At 41.9% G+C, this 17,989-nt stretch overlaps 1 protein-coding gene across 1 annotated transcript in view; it reads left to right on the top strand.

Moving 5' to 3' along the window:
- TRPC6 (transient receptor potential cation channel subfamily C member 6) overlaps nucleotides 1-17,989 on the top strand; it is a 145,512-nt gene that overhangs the window by 109,090 nt on the left and 18,433 nt on the right. Inside the window, exons 5-7 of the mRNA XM_084842669.1 lie at nucleotides 10,092-10,308; nucleotides 14,427-14,660; nucleotides 16,293-16,557. Of these exons, the coding sequence (XP_084698795.1) occupies nucleotides 10,092-10,308; nucleotides 14,427-14,660; nucleotides 16,293-16,557 (716 nt within the window). The remainder of the gene's footprint in view (nucleotides 1-10,091; nucleotides 10,309-14,426; nucleotides 14,661-16,292; nucleotides 16,558-17,989) is intronic.

Here is a 17,989-nt window from a genome sequence, read left to right as displayed (position 1 = left end):
ATCCAAGTAGGAGTGGAACCACTGCAGTGCAGTGCCTCCAAACACCCAACCCAGACAACCTGTCCAGAAGGACACCATGGTCGATGGTATCGAAAGCCGCTGAGAGGTCCAGGAGAATCAACAGGGTTGCACTCCCCCTGTCCCTCTCAGGAATAGTTCCCTAGTGGTTTGGAGGATTGTGTGTGAGCACTTTGTGTGTGTACTTTCTCCTCCCCGCTTCTCTCCCCCTTTCATGTGCAGAGCTTAATTCCTTACTTTCTGTTTTACTCAAACCACAGTTTGCTGTGATTTATAAGCCAGCAAACTGTGGTTTGAGCAAGCCTGACAAACCAGAATTACAAACCATGGCATTTGCAATATTGGCTGCGGGGGGCGCGGCAGGGCAGGGGAGAGGGGCTTGCTCGAAGTGCGATTTGCTGGTTTGGATATCATAGGAAACTGTGTCTTGATTCCAACAGGAATTAAGGAATTCAGCCCTATAGGAATGAGGTAGAGGGAAGGGGAGAAAGAAGGAGAAGCGAATACACTCAGCATGTGTATTCCTTACAATCCTCGAAACCGTGGTTCATTTTAATGCAATCAATGTCAATATTAATAGTCTTTATTTTAATGAGACATGCCAGATCAGACCAAAGGCCTATCTAGTCCAGCATTATGTTCCCACAATGGCCAACGAGATGCGCATGGGAAGTGCACAAGCAGGACATTAGTGCAATTGTGGCCCCCAACTCCTATTCCCTAGCAACTGGATTGAGAGGTATACTGCCTCTGACACTGGAGGTAGTATATAGCCATCATGACTAGTCGCCATTGATAGCCTTCTCCTCCATTAATTTGTCTAATTCCCCTTTAAAGCCATTCACGTTGGTAGCCATCACTACATCTTGTGGTAGCAAATTCCCCAGTAACCCATGTGCTATGTGAAGGACTTGCTTTTTTCTGTCCTGAATCTCCCCCATTCAGCTTTCATTGAATGACCCCAGATCCTAGTATTGTGAGAGGGAAAACCTCTCCTCCTCCATTTTCTCCACACCACACATAATTGTATACAGCTGTATCATGTCGCCCCTCTTTCTCACCTTTGGAGTTACTAAACCAGGATGACTTAGCTGTGGTTAGCGGTTTTCAAATCTCCTTACTTAGAAATCTTTAGGCCCTTAATCGCCTCCCCCTTTGTGTAGCTTTTACTTATCATTATTCCTCATTATTATATTGATCAGACGAGGTATCTAAAGCTAACCCATCTTCTCACATGTTTAAGTAATTGTGGGAGTACTTCCAGCCGTTCCTGAATTTACAGTTTTTCCAGCTAAGTTTTAACATCTTAGTAGAAAAGACTGTGATGTCTCTTTGCAACCTGCCAGTCTTTTAGGGCCAAACTAGATGAGATACTAGAGATTCATGGCTGAATCTCCTATTTATTTTAAAAACAATGCAATACTAAATACACTTAGTCAAAAATAAGTCCCACTGAATTCCATTGGACTTGCTCCCCGGTACGTTTGTTTAGGATGGCAGTCTAAAAATAGTTTTGCCTTTCTTTTGAAAAAATAATAAGTTAGCCTTCTCAGATGCATAATGATAACTTTTCACAATAAATCTTGTTGATACTGACAAGCTCCTTTTTAATGCTTCCAAGGGGATAGTTAAAGACAGCAGTGATTAAAATGCACTCTGAAAATGATAAACAAAATACCCTGGCAGTGTACTTTTAAAATGATTATCTGTCTGTGTTCACATTTGATGATGACACTGGTACACAGGGGGTGGGGTAGATGGGAGAGAAGACAGATATGGGAAAGAAATAGAGATAGCATTTAAAAAAAAATAAATTAGAGGCATCTTGAGGGTGGGGTGAACTGGAGCAGGCCTCCCAGTTAAAATTTTTGTTGTTATTATTATTTTTTAAATCAGGAGGGGCTGGGAGCTTGGCAGGCATCAAAGGAAGTGTCTGTGGACACAGTGGTGCCCGTTGGTGCGATTTTTTTTGCAAGACTCTCTCTGCTTTAGATTCTTATTATTCGTTGCCCAGCTAATCTGCTGATAACTTGGTTTCTTTTGCTATCTCTATTTCTTTCCCATATCTGTCTTCTCTCCCATCTACCCCACCCCCTGTGTACCAGTGTCATCATCAAATGTGAACACAGACAGATAATCATTTTAAAAGTACACTGCCAGGGTATTTTGTTTATCATTTTCAGAGTGCATTTTAATCACTGCTGTCTTTAACTATCCCCTTGGAAGCATTAAAAAGGAGCTTGTCAGTATCAACAAGATTTATTGTGAAAAGTTATCATTATGCATCTGAGAAGGCTAACTTATTATTTTTTCAAAAGAAAGGCAAAACTATTTTTAGACTGCCATCCTAAACAAACGTACCGGGGAGCAAGTCCAATGGAATTCAGTGGGACTTATTTTTGACTAAGTGTATTTAGTATTGCATTGTTTGTTTAGGTGGAGGATGCGGGGGACAAAAATAAAGAGTTGCTAAAGGATTTATCAGAGACTAGTTTGCCCAGCGTTTGAGTTTACCAATGTTGAAAGTGTACTTTTATTAATATTAGTTTCAGCCAAGTTTACTGTTTCATAAACAATATATTTCTCTTTTGAAGAAATAACATATTCTTCTGACCTCTTCTCCTTTCCTAACTTAAACATCTGTGTTTTAAAAGTAACTCTTAATGGTGCCCATTACACAGTAATTGGAAAATTTGATTTTAGAAATGAAGACTTCTTACCATCATCCATCGACAGAAAATGTTAATCTAACTTTTATTACTGTTAAGAGAATGATCCATGAGATCTCCATAATAGCTGTCAGGCTACCCTGGCGGGCACCTGGCAAAGGCACTGAATTTATGGGGAAGAGGCTCAGGGCGACCGTGTGTCCTACTTTACAGAGGACAGTCCTCTATTTGAAGGGCTGTTAGAGGGCAGTCTCCTATTTGAAGATACCCTCTAGTTGAAAGGCTGCCCTGTCTAAGTCCACTTGAAAGATAAAGAACCATAAGAAAGGAGAGCAGGGGGTCCTTGAAGCTGTCCATCTATCCAGTTAGCATCTGGATAGCAGACTGAGCAGGCACATAAGTGGTCATAGACTTTCCTGTTCCAGTGAGATATGCATTGTATTACTATTTAACTTACAGCAATGATTCCTAAATTTCATGTATTCGTACAAATTAGCATATGCAAATTTGATACAAGTCTGTGCCCTCTTTTGTCCTCCATTTTCTCTTTTTTGGTGATGTGTAAGTGGCCTAAAGGGGCTGTTGGAGAATTAAGGATCAGATTCTAGGATAGTATCAAATATAAGGATGAGAATTAAGGATCAAATACTACGATAGGTTAGAACGGATTGTTGCTTTAATATGCAAAAATAAGTAAGTAAATAAATCATAATTCTGCTAGCCACTAGTGAGAATAACGTAATAGAAAAAGTGGCTTAGTTTGCATTTGTGGCTGCGGATGTATGAAAAATAAAATTTACAAATTGGCAATGCATATGTGTTACCAGGTCATCTGGTAGGCTTGACAGTTGGGCCTGCGGAGGTGTCTCTCAAGAGAAAAGCCACACCTCCTTATCAAAATCTGGGAGGGAAGCGGGCAGAGAACACAGCCTCTCTGGCCATTGAGAATTGTCCGTTAGGGAGGAGGCAATTAGCCTGAGAGAATGAAAGCAAGAGAGAGAGAGCTGTCCTGGCTGACAGCTGGTTGGCCACTGTGTGAACAGAATGCTGGACTAGATGGACCCTTGATCTGATCCATCATGGCTCTTCTTATGTTCTTATGAGAGTTAAGGGTGGTGATTTGTTCTAAGCCTGGTACTGTCACCTGTATAGTTCTACCTTTTAAATGACCCTAGGAATAGGGATAGCCTAGCTAGAAGTTATAACAACTTTGTTTTGTTTAGGCTTGAGTGTATATTATTTTTATATTAGCCCTTGTTTTCCATCAGTAAACCCTGTTCTTTTGACCTCTGAATAAAAGAAGCCCATTTGGGAATTTAGTAAAACCCGTGGTGTGCCTTGGTTCGAGAGTCCTCCTCCCCAATCCTGCATTACCCTCATCTCTGTTCAGGATTTAAACATTTTAAGGGTGCTCCCAGCCCAGCCAGGAGAATGTGGCAAAACAGCTGCCCAACTTAAGCAGAAATTAGCTATATTTTATTTATACCTTTAACATTGAAGAGTGTCCTAGGTCATAGCATGTCACAATGTCATTGACTATTTTCATGATTACCCTTTAACTTTCCCTTTGATTTTATTGTAAACCTGATTTACTGGGGGGAAAAATTGTTCCCTTCATTCAGTGAGATGCCAGGTTTGCTCCTTCCTCTTGTCAAACCTTTTCCCACATGGTGTGAGCAGCTTATTCATCACATCCTCAAAGTTACCTCATATGCAAGGGCACCTCCATACCCAACCTACCTGATCCTTTGGCTTTTGGTATTGATTCTTTCGCTTAACACACTAACCAAAGCCTGCATCCCTATCAAATTAAGCCAACTTTAGAGTGCTGATGTGAAACTACGAACTTATTGGGGATTTTCACACCGATTATATTTTAACTGTCTAATTTGGATTTCAATTTCATGGGATATTTTACATTTACTTTTTATCCAGCTGTTACGACTGGTGCTTGGAACTAGGCAGACAAGGTGGTTCAATTGGCAAGCATACGATATGCCTTCCAGAATTCTGTGTACCTTTCTGCCCCATTTCTCACATTTTTTGTGGCTGAGGTAACTTCATTTCTAAGGCTGCAATCCAATGCACACTTACCTGAAGTGCACTATATTTAACACAGGAAGTCTTGCTTCTCAGTAAACATGCATAGGATTGGCTGTTTCCTACCTCATTATTTACTGGTTGATTGATTTGATCTGATCTATATCCCGCACTTCATGGATCACTGCCTTGTTGTGGCGAAGGGGCTTGCGTAACTCAGTGAAGCCATAAGCTATGCTGTGCAGGGCCACCCAAGACGGACAGGTCATGGCGGAGAGTTCTGACAAACTGTGGTCCACTGGAGAAGGAAATGGCAACCCACTCCAGTATTCTTGCCAAGAAAACCCCATGGAACGTATCACAAGGCTAAAAGATATGACGCCGGAAGATGAGCCCCTCAGGTCGGAAGGTGTCCAATATGCTACTGGGGAAGAGCAGAGGGTATTTCCAAGTAGCGCCAGAAAGAGTGAAGCGGCTGGGCCAAAGCCGAAAGGACACTCAGCTGTGGATGTGTCTGGTGGTGAAAAGAAAATCCGATGCTGTAAAGAACAATATTGTTTAGGAACCTGGAATGTCAGATCAATGAATCAAGGTAAGCTGGAGGTGGTCAAACATGAGATGGCAAGATTGAACATCGACATCTTGGGAATCAGCAAACTAAAATGGACAGGCATGGGCGAATTTAATTCAGGTGACCATCATATCTACTATTGTGGGCAAGAATCCCTGAGAAGAAATGGAGTAGCACTCATAGTCAACAAAAGGGTGGGAAAAGCAGTACTGGGGTACAATCTCAAAAATGATAGAATGATCTCAGTACGAATCCAAGGCAAACCATTCAATATCACAGTAATTCAAGTCTATGCCCCAACCACTGAGGCCGAAGAAGCTGAGGTTGATCGGTTCTATGAAGACCTACAACACCTTCTAGAACTAACACCAAAAAAAGATGTCCTCTTCATCATAAGGGATTGGAATGCTAAAGTAGGAAGTCAAGAAATCACCGGGATAACAGGCAGGCATGGCCTTGGTGTACAAAATGAAGCAGGACAAAAGCTAATAGAGTTTTGCCAAGAGAACATGCTGATCATAGCAAACACTCTTTTCCAACAGCACAAGAGGCGACTCTACACATGGATGTCACCAGATGGTCAATATCGAAATCAGATTGATTATGTCCTTTGCAGCCAAAGATGGAGAAGCTCCATACAGTCAGTAAAAACAAGACCTGGAGCTGACTGTGGCTCAGATCATGAGCTGCTTCTTGCAAAATTTCGGCTTAAATTGAAGAACGTCGGGAAAACCACTAAACCGTTCAGGTATGACCTAAATCATATCCCTGATGAATATACAGTGGAGGTGAGGAATAGATTTCAGGGATTAGACCTGATAGACAGAGTGCCTGAGGAACTATGGACGGAGGTCCGTAACATTGTTCAGGAGGCAGCAACTCAATCCATCCCAAAGAAAAAGAAATGCAAGAAAGCCAAGTGGCTGTCTGATGAGGCTTTACAAGTAGCTCACGAAAGAAGGGAAGTGAAAAGCAAGGGAGAAAGGGGAAGATATACCCAACTGAATGCAGACTTCCAGAGAATAGCAAGGAGAGACAAGAAGGCCTTCTTAAATGAACAATGCAAAGAAATCGAGGAAAACAACAGAATGGGAAAGACTAGAGATCTCTTCAAGAAAATTGGAGATCTCAAGGGAACGTTTTGTGCAAAGACGGGCATGATAAAGGACAAAGAAGGCAGGGACCTAACAGAAGCAGATGAGATTAAGAAGAGGTGGCAAGAATACACAGAAGAACTATACAGGAAAGATCTGAATGTCCCTGATAGCCATGATAGTGCAGTCACTGAACTTGAGCCGGACATCCTAGAGAGTGAAGTCAAGTGGGCCTTAGGAAGCATTAGTAACAACAAAGCTAGCGGAGATGACAGTATTCCAGCCGAGCTATTTAAAATCCTAAAAGATGATGCTGTTAAAGTGCTGCATTCAATATGCCAACAAATCTGGAACACTCAACAGTGGCCACAAGACTGGAAAAGGTCAGTTTACATTCCAATTCCAAAGAAGGGCAATGCCAAAGAGAGTTCAAACTACCGCACCATTGCGCTCATTTCACATGCCAGCAAGGTGATGCTCAAAATCCTACAAGCTAGGCTTCAGCAGTATGCGAACCGAGAACTACCGGAAGTACAAGCGGGGTTTAGAAGAGGCAGAGGAACTAGAGATCAAATCGCCAACATTCGCTGCATCATGGAGAAAGCAAGAGAATTCCAGAAAAACGTCTATTTCTGCTTCATTGACTACGCTAAAGCCTTTGATTGTGTGGATCACAACAAACTGTGGCAAATTCTTAAAGTGATGGGAGTACCAGACCACCTTACCTGTCTCCTGAGAAACCTGTACGAGGGTCAAGAAGCAACAGTAAGAACCAGACATGGAACAACCGATTGGTTCAAAATTGGGAAAGGAGTACGACAAGGCTGCATATTGTCACCCTGCTTATTTAACTTATATGCAGAGTACATCATGAGAAATGCCGGGTTGGATGAGTCAGAGGTCGGAATTAAGATTGCTGGGAGAATTATCAATAACCTCCGATATGCAGACGATACCACCCTAATGGCAGAAAGCGAAGAGGATCTCAAGAGCCTCTTGTTGAGGGTGAAAGAGGAGAGTGCAAAAGCTGGTTTGAAACTCAACATTAAAAAAACTAAGATCATGGCATCTGGCCCCATCACTTCCTGGCATATAGAAGGGGAAGAAATGGAAGCAGTGACAGATTTTACTTTCTTGGGCTCCAAGATCACCGCAGATGGTGACTGTAGCCATGAAATTAAAAGACGCTTGCTCCTTGGGAGGAAAGCTATGGCCAACCTAGACAGCATAGTAAGAAGCAGAGACATCACCTTGCCGACAAAGGTCCGTCTAATCAAAGCTATGGTTTTCCCAGTAGTAATGTATGGCTGTGAGAGCTGGACTATAAGGAAGGCTGAGCGCCGAAGAATTGATGCTTTCGAACTGTGGTGCTGGAGAAGACTCTTACGAGTCCCCTGGACTGCAAGGAGGTCAAATCAGTCCATCTTAAAGGAAATCAACCCTGAGTGCTCATTGGAAGGACAGATAATGAAGCTGAAGCTCCAATATTTTGGCCACCTAATGCGAAGAGAAAACTCCCTGGAAAAGACCCTGATGCTGGGAAAGACTGAAGGCAAAAGGAGAAGGGGATGGCAGAGGATGAGATGGCTAGATAGCATCACGGATGAAATGAATATGAACTTGAGCACGCTCCGGGAGAGAGCGCAGGACAGGAAGGCCTGGCGTGCTATGGTCCATGGGGTCACGAAGAGTCGGACACGACTGAACGACTGAACAACAACAACAACAACAAATATCCCGCACTTCCTCACAAAGAGCCCAGGGCAGCTAACAACCTATATTAAAAAATGTCACATAGACAACATTAAAATCATAACTCTAAAACCATAAATATATAGTAAAATACAATAAAACTATCAATAGAATCAACTACACCTCAAACTGGACATATTCTCTGATGCTGTCCCTCATATATTCTCATTATCATGCTTCCTTATCTTGATTATATGTATGTATTTATTTATTAGCAGCAGATAAATATTTACTAAAACAGCAGATAAATAATTGCTAAATATTTATTAGCAGCAGATAAATATTTGCTGAAACAGAGCTCCATAAAGTTATCCAAATGCAGAGTGGAATAAGAACATATTTAAGGTTCTCAAAAAAACCAACAGATAATGCTCCCTTTCACACTTCTGTAGTCTCATTGTGTCTCTCCATTCCTCTTGGAAGTGTGAGCAGCCCAGGTTGTGTGGCCACATGTATCTGCAAGGAGAGTAGGTGAACACTCAAGCAGCCAAGGCGAGCACCTGCTCTCCCTTCTGCTACTCTTAAGGTTTGAGGGGTCTTGTGAGTGCAGAAGAAGGGGAAGGTGGATGGGACTGAGCACCTGTGAGCATTCAAGCTCACATGGAACCAGCATATCCCTACTGTTAATAAAAATATTAACATTAATAATAATAAATAATAATATTTCAAATTCATATTTCTATTCCTAACGATTGAAGCATTATGAAGCATTTTGGGATGGATCCTTAAGTGAGACTGTGGGTGTTTCCAGACAAACAGCTCCTACTGCTACCAACTGAAAGGAATTCTGCAGCTATTCCACCTTTTCCTCCTCAACAGATTTTCTGTGAAAAGGGGAAAAAATGGTGGGAAAACAGATGTGGAAAATGATGTCATCTGGGCTGGCCAAAAAAAAAATATCCATGAATGAGGCATGGTGATTTCACAAATAAGAGCCTTGTTGGGAAGCACTCTATATAAATTATACTACTACAGACTGAAAGTCAGCTTGTTCATGAGCTGGGATAGCTATGTTTCTTCACAGGCAGCATATTTTCAAACGCTGATGCAATCAATATTTTACACTCATGACATTTTGTAGTCATGCCTATTTCAGTAATGAGTTACCCTTGAATAAGAAGCTGTGGACTCAAAATCCATCAGGAATGAATGTTTGAAATTGAAACTTTTCACATCAGTAATGTCACTCATCCAGAAGACTCTTTTGAATAATGCATTGAACGATAGAGTTGGAAGGGGCCATTTAGGTCATCCGTCATTGGTCATTTCTTTTGCTATTGCCTGTGCTTGACGCTGCTTTTGTCTTGCATATCTACCCCTAAAAAAAAAAAAAACATCCCTATGAATGCATCTTCATACAGCAAATGAATTAATATATGTGCTGACTAAACACTGGGGGCATGCAATGCCCCTCCCCACATTTACACTTGAGAAGCAGAGCTGAGGAAAGCGGTTTGTCCACCAAGTTGTCCAACCTCATGCAAGTGCCTCAGTGGACAGCAGCGTGATGGAGTTTGGTCTGGCCCCATAATTCTGCTCCAAAGATAGATTGGCCAGAGAAGATAGCTCTGCAAGTGGACCACTGACTGGTCCCCAGCTGTATTTACTCCCCCTCTCCTCCCCACCTTGAAGGTGATGACAACCATTGCTGTGCTTCTGGGCTATAGCTACACCTGGCATTTCCACTTTCCAGTCCCTTGCACTGTTGTAATCCTTAAGTACCTGGGTGGTTTGAGCAACATGCAGGTGTACATGGGGACAGAAAACTTCAAAAGGTTAATTAGTAATTGTGTTAGGAGATAATTGTTTTACACGTTGCATTTCCTCCTCCTTCCTTGGTGTATCTGACCATTGTTTCTGCTAGTTGCCTTTTTAGCATAAAAGTGCCTTGAAAGAAGGTGATGTGTAATTTATTTATTTATTGTCTTCCCTAACCTATTTTTGCAGTTGGGTAGAATACTGCGTGGACCCTTTATGAAGTTTGTGGCACATGCAGCATCTTTCACCATTTTTCTTGGGCTGCTGGTCATGAATGCAGCAGACAGATTTGATGGCACCAAGTTGAAGCCTAATGAATCCAAAACAGATGGTGCAAAACAGCTGTTCAGGATGAAAACGTCATGCTTCTCCTGGATGGAGATGCTTATTATCTCATGGGTAATAGGTAAAAAAAAAATTCCTCAAAATTCTGTCTTGCACTCATAGCAGCGAACTGCATTTACTTTAGACATGTCCCTCCTATGTATGAGATACAAACTGAAGTGTCTGTTGAATTTCACATTCATCTCTGTGTATCTTCTATGTACTTTTTTTTTTTTTTTGCTTTTGTGTGGCTCCCCACATCTACAGTCATGTGTTAAAGTACCAAACTAGGTACATTGGAAGTGCTTGTTCAGAATGATTTGATTATATCAGATGATCTACTATGCATACAAGTAAACACTTTCTAAACAGGATTCATTAGTCTGTGCCAAGTAACCTGATTCTAAAACCCAGCTCCCACTAACTTAAACACAGGATATACAATTCAGCTCAGATCATATATTTGACAGTCATGTCTTAAAACACTCAGTAGCTTGCAAGTGACATGTTGTTACTAATTCATTTGTAATTTCAGAAGCCTGGAAAAAAGAGGACAAGTTTCAATGTGTAAATGTATTACTCTTGAAATAGATATGAAAGACAATACATCTTTCTTTTTTTCTTAGCCTTAATGCAGAAAAAAAAAAGAGATGACAAGTTATTTTGAAAGTAACCAAGACTTGGAGAACTGTTACATCTGTAAAATTAACAACATACATCAAATGAGACCAAAGTTATTTCATTTCAAGCTGCACTATCTAAATAAGAATTAGCTCTTTTAAAGCCAACTTTTAAAAAGAAAGTTGTGTCTTACAGGCAAGATAACAATGTGACAGTAACAAACACATTAAAAAAATTTCAGTGAGCACTGGAGGGTATTAATATTCAACATCAGAAAAATTCAACTTGGTAAGAGATAGCTTTCCAGTTAATTAAGTGCTGTACTTTAGAATCTAATACAAAGTGTAATAAAATAAATGAATCAAGAACCATGGGAGACAAAAGAATGGATACCCCCCAAATTGTATAAATTGTTAAGGAAAAGCAATCACAAACATAAGATACATTTAACACACATGCATTCATCTGAAATGCCAACTAAGGTTGAAATCCTATACACAGTTACCTGGGAGCAAGCCCTATTGAACTAAATAGGACCCCCTTCTTACTGGACATGTACTGGATTGTACTATAAAATTTAAAGTTAGGGTTACAAGATAGCAACCCAGGGATCTGTGCTGTGCTTTTACATTTCCCAGTGCAGAAAAAGATGAGGCAGATGTGGCTTCTCTCACATCCATTTCTTCCTCGATCCGTTTGTCAGCTCCCTTCTCATTTATTGTGCACTAAACTTCAGGGAACCCAGACATATTGTTACGATGGGGGTGGGGGATGCTCAAGGTGGTCCAATAGTAAATCAAATATTATGTATTTGTTTGTTTTAAAGATTTTTAACCCTCCTTTCAGGGCACACTGCTGTTACAATATTACAAAAGGATGAACATACAGTTGCAATTAAACACACACACATGCACACACATCAGCATCAGCTAATGATTCGTAACCACCAAATGCAGACTGGAATACGTGGACTGTAACCAATGTTAGAGTAGACCAACTGAAATTAAAGGGACTTAGACTAATATTGGATACCACCCATTGCATAAAATCTAATGTGACTTCAGGTTGTTGTTGTTTTTAAAGCAAGCAGTGATGAGGCCATATGTTTCTCCCTAGGGAGGGAGAACCAGAGGTGTGGGGCCACCACTGAGAAAGCCCTAGCACCCATCAGCCTAATGGCTCTGGCTAGTGGGCCGGAGACTAGGGTCCCTGATCTTAATGCTTAGGTAGGCTCATACAGGTGTAGGCAGTCCTTCACGTAATGTGGTCCCAAAATTTTTTTAAGGCCAAAGCCAACACCTTGAGTTGGGCCCAGAAACTAGCAGACAGGCAATGAAAACCATACAGAATAGGAGTAATATGATCTCAGTGCCTAGCTCCCATAAGCATTCTAGCTGCCGCATCCTGTGCATGTTGCAGTTTCCAAACTGTCATAGAATCATAGAATAGTAGGGTTGGAAGGGGCCTACAAGACCATCAAGTCCAACCCCCTGCTCAATGCAGGAATCCAAGTCAGAGCATCCCTGACAGATGGCAGTCCAGCCTCGTCTTGAACGCCTCCAGTGTGGGAGAGCCCACCACCTCCCTAGGTAATTGGTTCCATGGTCGTATTGCTCTAACAGTCAGGAAGTTTTTCCTGATGTTTAGCCGGAATCTGGCTTCCTGTCACTTGAGCCCATTATTCCGTGTCCTGCATTCTGGGATGATCAAGAAGAGATCCTGGCCTTCCTCTCTGTGACAACCTTTCAAGTACTTGAAGAGCACTATCATATCTCCCCTCAGTCCTCTCTTCTCAAGGCTAAACATGCCCAGTTCTTTCAGTCTCTCTTCATAGGGCTTTGTTTCCAGTCCCCTGATCATCTTTGTTGCCCTCCTCTGAACCCTCAACAGCTTGTCTGCATCCTTCTTAAAGTGTGGTGCCCAGAACTGGACACAGTACTCCAGATGAGGCCTAACCAGTGCTGAGTAGAGGGGAACTAGTTCTTCCCGGGATTTGGAAGCTATGCTTCTATTAATGCAGCCCCAAAGAGCATTTGCTTTTTTTGCAGCCACATCACATTGTTGGCTCATATTCAGCTTGTGATCGACAACAATTCCAAGATCCTTCTCGCTTGTAGTGTGGTTGAGCCACGTATCCCCCATCTTGTAACTGTGTATTTGGTTTCTTTTTCCTAGGTGCAGAACTTGGCATTTCTCCCTATTAAATGTCATTCTATTGTTTTCTGCCCAGCGCTCCAGTCTATCCAGATCACTTTGAATTTTGTTTCTATCTTTCAAATATTAGCTATCTCGCCCAATTTTGTGTCATCTGCAGATTTTATCAGCATTCCCTGCACCTCCTCCTCCAAGTCATTAATAAAAATGTTGAAGAGCACTGGGCCCAGGCCTGAGCCCTGCGGTACCCCACTCGTTACCTCCCCCAAGGTTGAGAAGGTCCCATTGATAAGCACTCTTTGAGTCCGATTCTGTAGCCAACTGTGGATCCACCAGATCATTGTTTCATCTAGCCCACTTTGAGCTAGTTTGCTAATCAGGATTACATGGGACACTTTGTCGAAAGCTTTGCTGAAGTTGAGGTATATTATGTCTACAGCATTCCCACGGTCCACAAGGGAGGTTACTTGATCAAAAAATGAGATCAGATTTGTCTGGCAGGACTTGTTTTTGACAAATCCATTTTGGCTTCGAGTAATCACTGCATTGTTTTCAAGGTGCTTCCAGATGGATTGCTTTATCATCTGCTCCAGAATTTTCCCTGGGATTGATGTCAGACTGACTGGTCTGTAGTTCCCAGGTTCCTCCTTTTTACCCTTTTTGAAGATAGGGACAACATTAGCCCTCCAGTCATCTGGCACTTCCCCCGTCCTCCATGATTTCTCAAAGAGAATAGACAGCAGTTCTGAGAGTTACCCTGTCTTCAAGGGGTAGCCCCACGGGGAGCGCATATTCAATTCAAAAGAGATGTCAACTGTACTGAAAAGGCACAATTTATGAATATTATAGGGAGGTAGGAGAACTAGAAGCTCACTGTGCAGGGCTTGGCCCCTCTAGTCTCTCTTTCTCTCCACACATTAGTGCTCAGCTCCTCCCTCTGCACCAACAATCCATTCCCAGGCCACAGCAAACAAGATTGTTCAGTCAGTTTGTGGGTTCTAGTACATAGGCTGCACCTCTCCCTCTATTGATTGGCCTTGACAACTATTGTAGCCTTTTCGGTCTGATCAGCTGTCGCGGGGGGGGGGGGGGCAGACCCTCAAACCCAGTCAATCTTAGGGGGCTGTAGCTTCCTCCGCCCTCCTCTTCCAGAGTCCCTGGCAAACTGGCTTATTGTGGCTTCTCCTAAAAGTATCTGGTGTAACAGGAGGGCTGAGAAAAGGGCCTGAGAATAAGTGGATGTGGAAGAAGCTATGGCTGCCTCATCTTTTGCTCCACTGGGAAACGCAAAGGTACATTACAGACCTCTGGCTGTAATCTGGCTCATTGTCCAAATCTTTCTTCCCTGTCATTTTACATAATGAAAGGGTATCAATATAAAGTTGAAAGCTAATCCCATGTGTGATCTCTTCTTCCTTACTTTAGGTATGATATGGTCTGAATGTAAAGAAATTTGGTCTCAAGGTCCCAAGGAATATCTGTTTGAGTTGTGGAATATGCTGGATTTCGGTATGTTAGCTATTTTTGCAGCTTCATTCATTGCAAGGTTTATGGCATTTTGGCATGCTTCCAGAGCCCAGAACATAGTTGATGCCGATACAGATATGAAGGACTTGTCAACTGCAACGCTGGATCCCAGCATAAAGTACTACACTTTGGGTGAGTTTATATATTGACAGGTAAGATCCGTTTTGTAGAGCTAAAAAGAACTGTCCTAGTTTAGTTAGTCTCAAAAGGTGTGTTTACGTAACTGAAATCCAAAGCCAATTTGTTGCCTGTATTCCAAATGGAATTTTGGATCGTTTATATTAAAACCCATGTGAGGTAAAATGTCTCCTTCAAGGGCTTGCAGTGCTCCTTTTCTTCCTGAAGGTGCTCTCACGTGGCTGAACTTTTTCTGTCTTTTCCCTTCAATATTTTTTAAATTTGAGTATAAAATATTCATGGTCTAATTCAGCCTTCCCCCAGTGTGCTGCCCTCCAGATGCTTTGGACTACAACTCCCAGCATGCCTGATAATTGGCCATGCTAGCTGGGGGCTGGGGCTGATGGGAATTACAGTCCAAAACATCTGAAAGACACAATGTTGGGCAAGGCTGGTTCCATGAAAATGAAAACATTTGTACTACCCTGCCATAGATAAAGAAAAAACAGCTCGGATCTTTGGTCAGTGAATTTTCCCTCTGTGATATTACCACTGTGTTTAGTCACTGGCCAGTGCTGCTTGAATTTAAGGCTAAGTAGTCAGTGCTACAGTGACACTTTGTGCAGAACACAAGCACGGGCAATCCTAACCCCCTTGCATGGCTATCTAGGAGGAGTTAGGATAGAAGTCCCACTGTGCTGGTGCTGGGAGGTCTTGTGCCAGCGGCCTAGCCTTCAAGGTCCCACTTATGCCCATAGAAAGCCCCACTCAGCTATCAACTAATTCCTGAAAATAAGTAACAGTCTTTAAAAGCATTATCAGGAGCTGTAGTTCATCCACTGATAACTATATAGCAATGTTCAGTATTTGAACAAGGAGCGATAGGGCAAGGTGGATGTCCTTCTACTGTACAACAGAGAAAGCCCCCTCCCTTGTTCCCACATGCAGTAGTGTTGACAGCAGGGGCAGAAAGTAAGGCCTCTGCATTGGTGCAGGTAAACATGGGTGTGAAGGTTAGAGGCCTACAGAGGCAAAGGGAAGAATGGTCAGGCTTAGAGTTCTTTGTTGGGAGGGGGTATTCCTGAGAGGAGTAGTTTAATTTCTCTGGTTAAGTTTCTGTTTGGGTTCCCCAGTTAAGTTTAATTTTTTCAGGTTTGAGGCAGTACTTTTGGTTTTGCTGGGATGAGGGTATAAAAAGAGAGAGTCAGAAAGACCAGGGCAGCAGAGCAATAGGAAGAGCAGGGTCACGGAGACCAGAGCCTGAATAGAGAGCAGGAAGCAGCAGCCTAGAAAAGTCTAAGTACAGCTAGGGTAAAGTAACTTGCATTTTGTAACTTTTATTTTCTTTTAAGGCCTTTTGTATCTCTCACCTCTATTGCGTAAATACCTTTAGTTGTGATTGCTTGCTTTAATTTACCAGTAAACTGTTGTGGTTAATCCCTGTGTCTAGAGTGTCAGTCACCCCTCGTCTACAGCCTAAACCCCGTATTACTGGGAAGGGGAAGTTAAAAGAAGGAGGGTGGAACTCTTAAGGAGGCAAGAGATCCTTAAGGAGTTGCTCAGGGGATCCAGGTCATAACAGGAACCTTGACAATGGGACTTGCATCTCAAAACATTAAACAGCAACTCTTGTGTTTTTCTTTGTAGCAAGAATAGACTGGGATCCATCTGACCCTCAAATTATATCTGAAGGCCTGTATGCAATTGCTGTGGTTTTAAGTTTCTCAAGAATTGCCTACATTCTGCCAGCCAACGAAAGTTTTGGACCACTACAAATATCACTTGGTAGAACTGTGAAAGACATATTCAAGTTCATGGTCATATTTATCATGGTCTTTGTGGCCTTCATGATAGGAATGTTTAATCTCTACTCCTACTACCTGGGAGCCAAACAAAATGAAGCATTCACTACGTAAGTTAATATTGCTGAAATAAGTAGATTGTTTTATTGGAAGGTGCTCAGTTGGATTAAGCCTATTAGCTCTTATAATGTCCTTTGTATGAGCAGAATGTAAGTACCCAGCCCCATGGTTATAATTCGCTATAATCTATAATTCTTAAATATTGATTTCCAAAAATATTTCCTAAACTAGTAGGACTGATACACGGAAATATCAAGCAAATATACTGTGAAGTAATTCCAGGGCAGCCTTCCCCAACCTGGTGCCCTCCAGATGTTTTGAACTAGCATTCTGACCAGCATTTCAACCACTAAACATGCTGACTGGGGCTGATGAGTCCAGCGCTTGTGGAGGGCACCAGGTTGGTGAAGTTAGGGTGCTCGCATGAGATGTGGGTATCTTTCCCCACTCAAGGCAAGAGAAAAAGAGGAAACAAGGGTGAGAGGATTCAGGTATTGTGTTTGATGGATTGATTGACTGATTGATTGATTGACTGATTAACATTTACGTAGTGTCTTATCTGCTAAAAAGCAGTGTACAACAATTTAAAACAATAAAACCTCACAACATTAAAAACAGTAAAATCTTTAAAGCATTAAAAACTACACATTTTAAAAGACTAAATTGAAAAGATGCATCTTTTCATCCTTTCTAAAGACAAAGAGAGTGGTGGGTCAATCGTCATTCTTGAGGAAACACATTCCATAGTTTGGAGGCAACTCAGGAGAAAGCTTATAGCTGTTCTAGGGGCATGAATTCACAGGTAATTCATGCTTATAATCAGAGTGCTCATTATCCATCATCACACATTCAGGGTGGGAGGATTCACTAGTCCAGATGGATTAACGAGATCAGTACAGGAAACAGCACCAAAATAACTATGGTAGTTCTAAATTGCCACAACAGGAAGCAATATTTGGAAGCACCTTGATGGCACTGTTCATTAGGCAGTCTTTATATTCTTTATTTTGCATACATATGAAGTTTATCCCTCTTATACAGATATGTTAGCACAAAGTCAGTTTGTCTATTATGAGTGCACAATGGAAGTATCGTTAATCAACGTTATTTTTATTTTTATTTTAGTTTCTAGTATCTGTCGATCTATCATCGTGCATTAAAAAAAATTAAAAGTAGGGCCGGCCACAAAGTCGTTGTATTGTGGAGTGTTCCTGTTCAGGGAGCCAGACAGCCATACTCTATTCCACTGCCCACTCTTCCCTGGTTTTCCATTTTCCTCCCCTCAGCAGTCAGTCAGCATTCTAGGCCCACTGAGCATACTCAGTCATAAGTTGGCTCTTTTGCCCCTCCCCCTTTTTGTACTTCTGCAAAACTGGATTTTCCACATGCCTGCTTTACCTCTTTTTTGTGCATAGATGGTGCCACTTTGGCTATATAAAGACTGGCACTTGGAAAATTGAGTTTACAGCTAGGATATATATG

This window comes from Heloderma suspectum, chromosome 3 (genome assembly GCF_057233095.1).
Source record: "Heloderma suspectum isolate Gila_16-S chromosome 3, 16-S_ref, whole genome shotgun sequence".
NCBI lineage: Eukaryota > Metazoa > Chordata > Lepidosauria > Squamata > Helodermatidae > Heloderma > Heloderma suspectum.
Note: the sequence above shows the minus strand (reverse complement) of the source record. Positions and strands in the feature narration are given on the sequence as shown.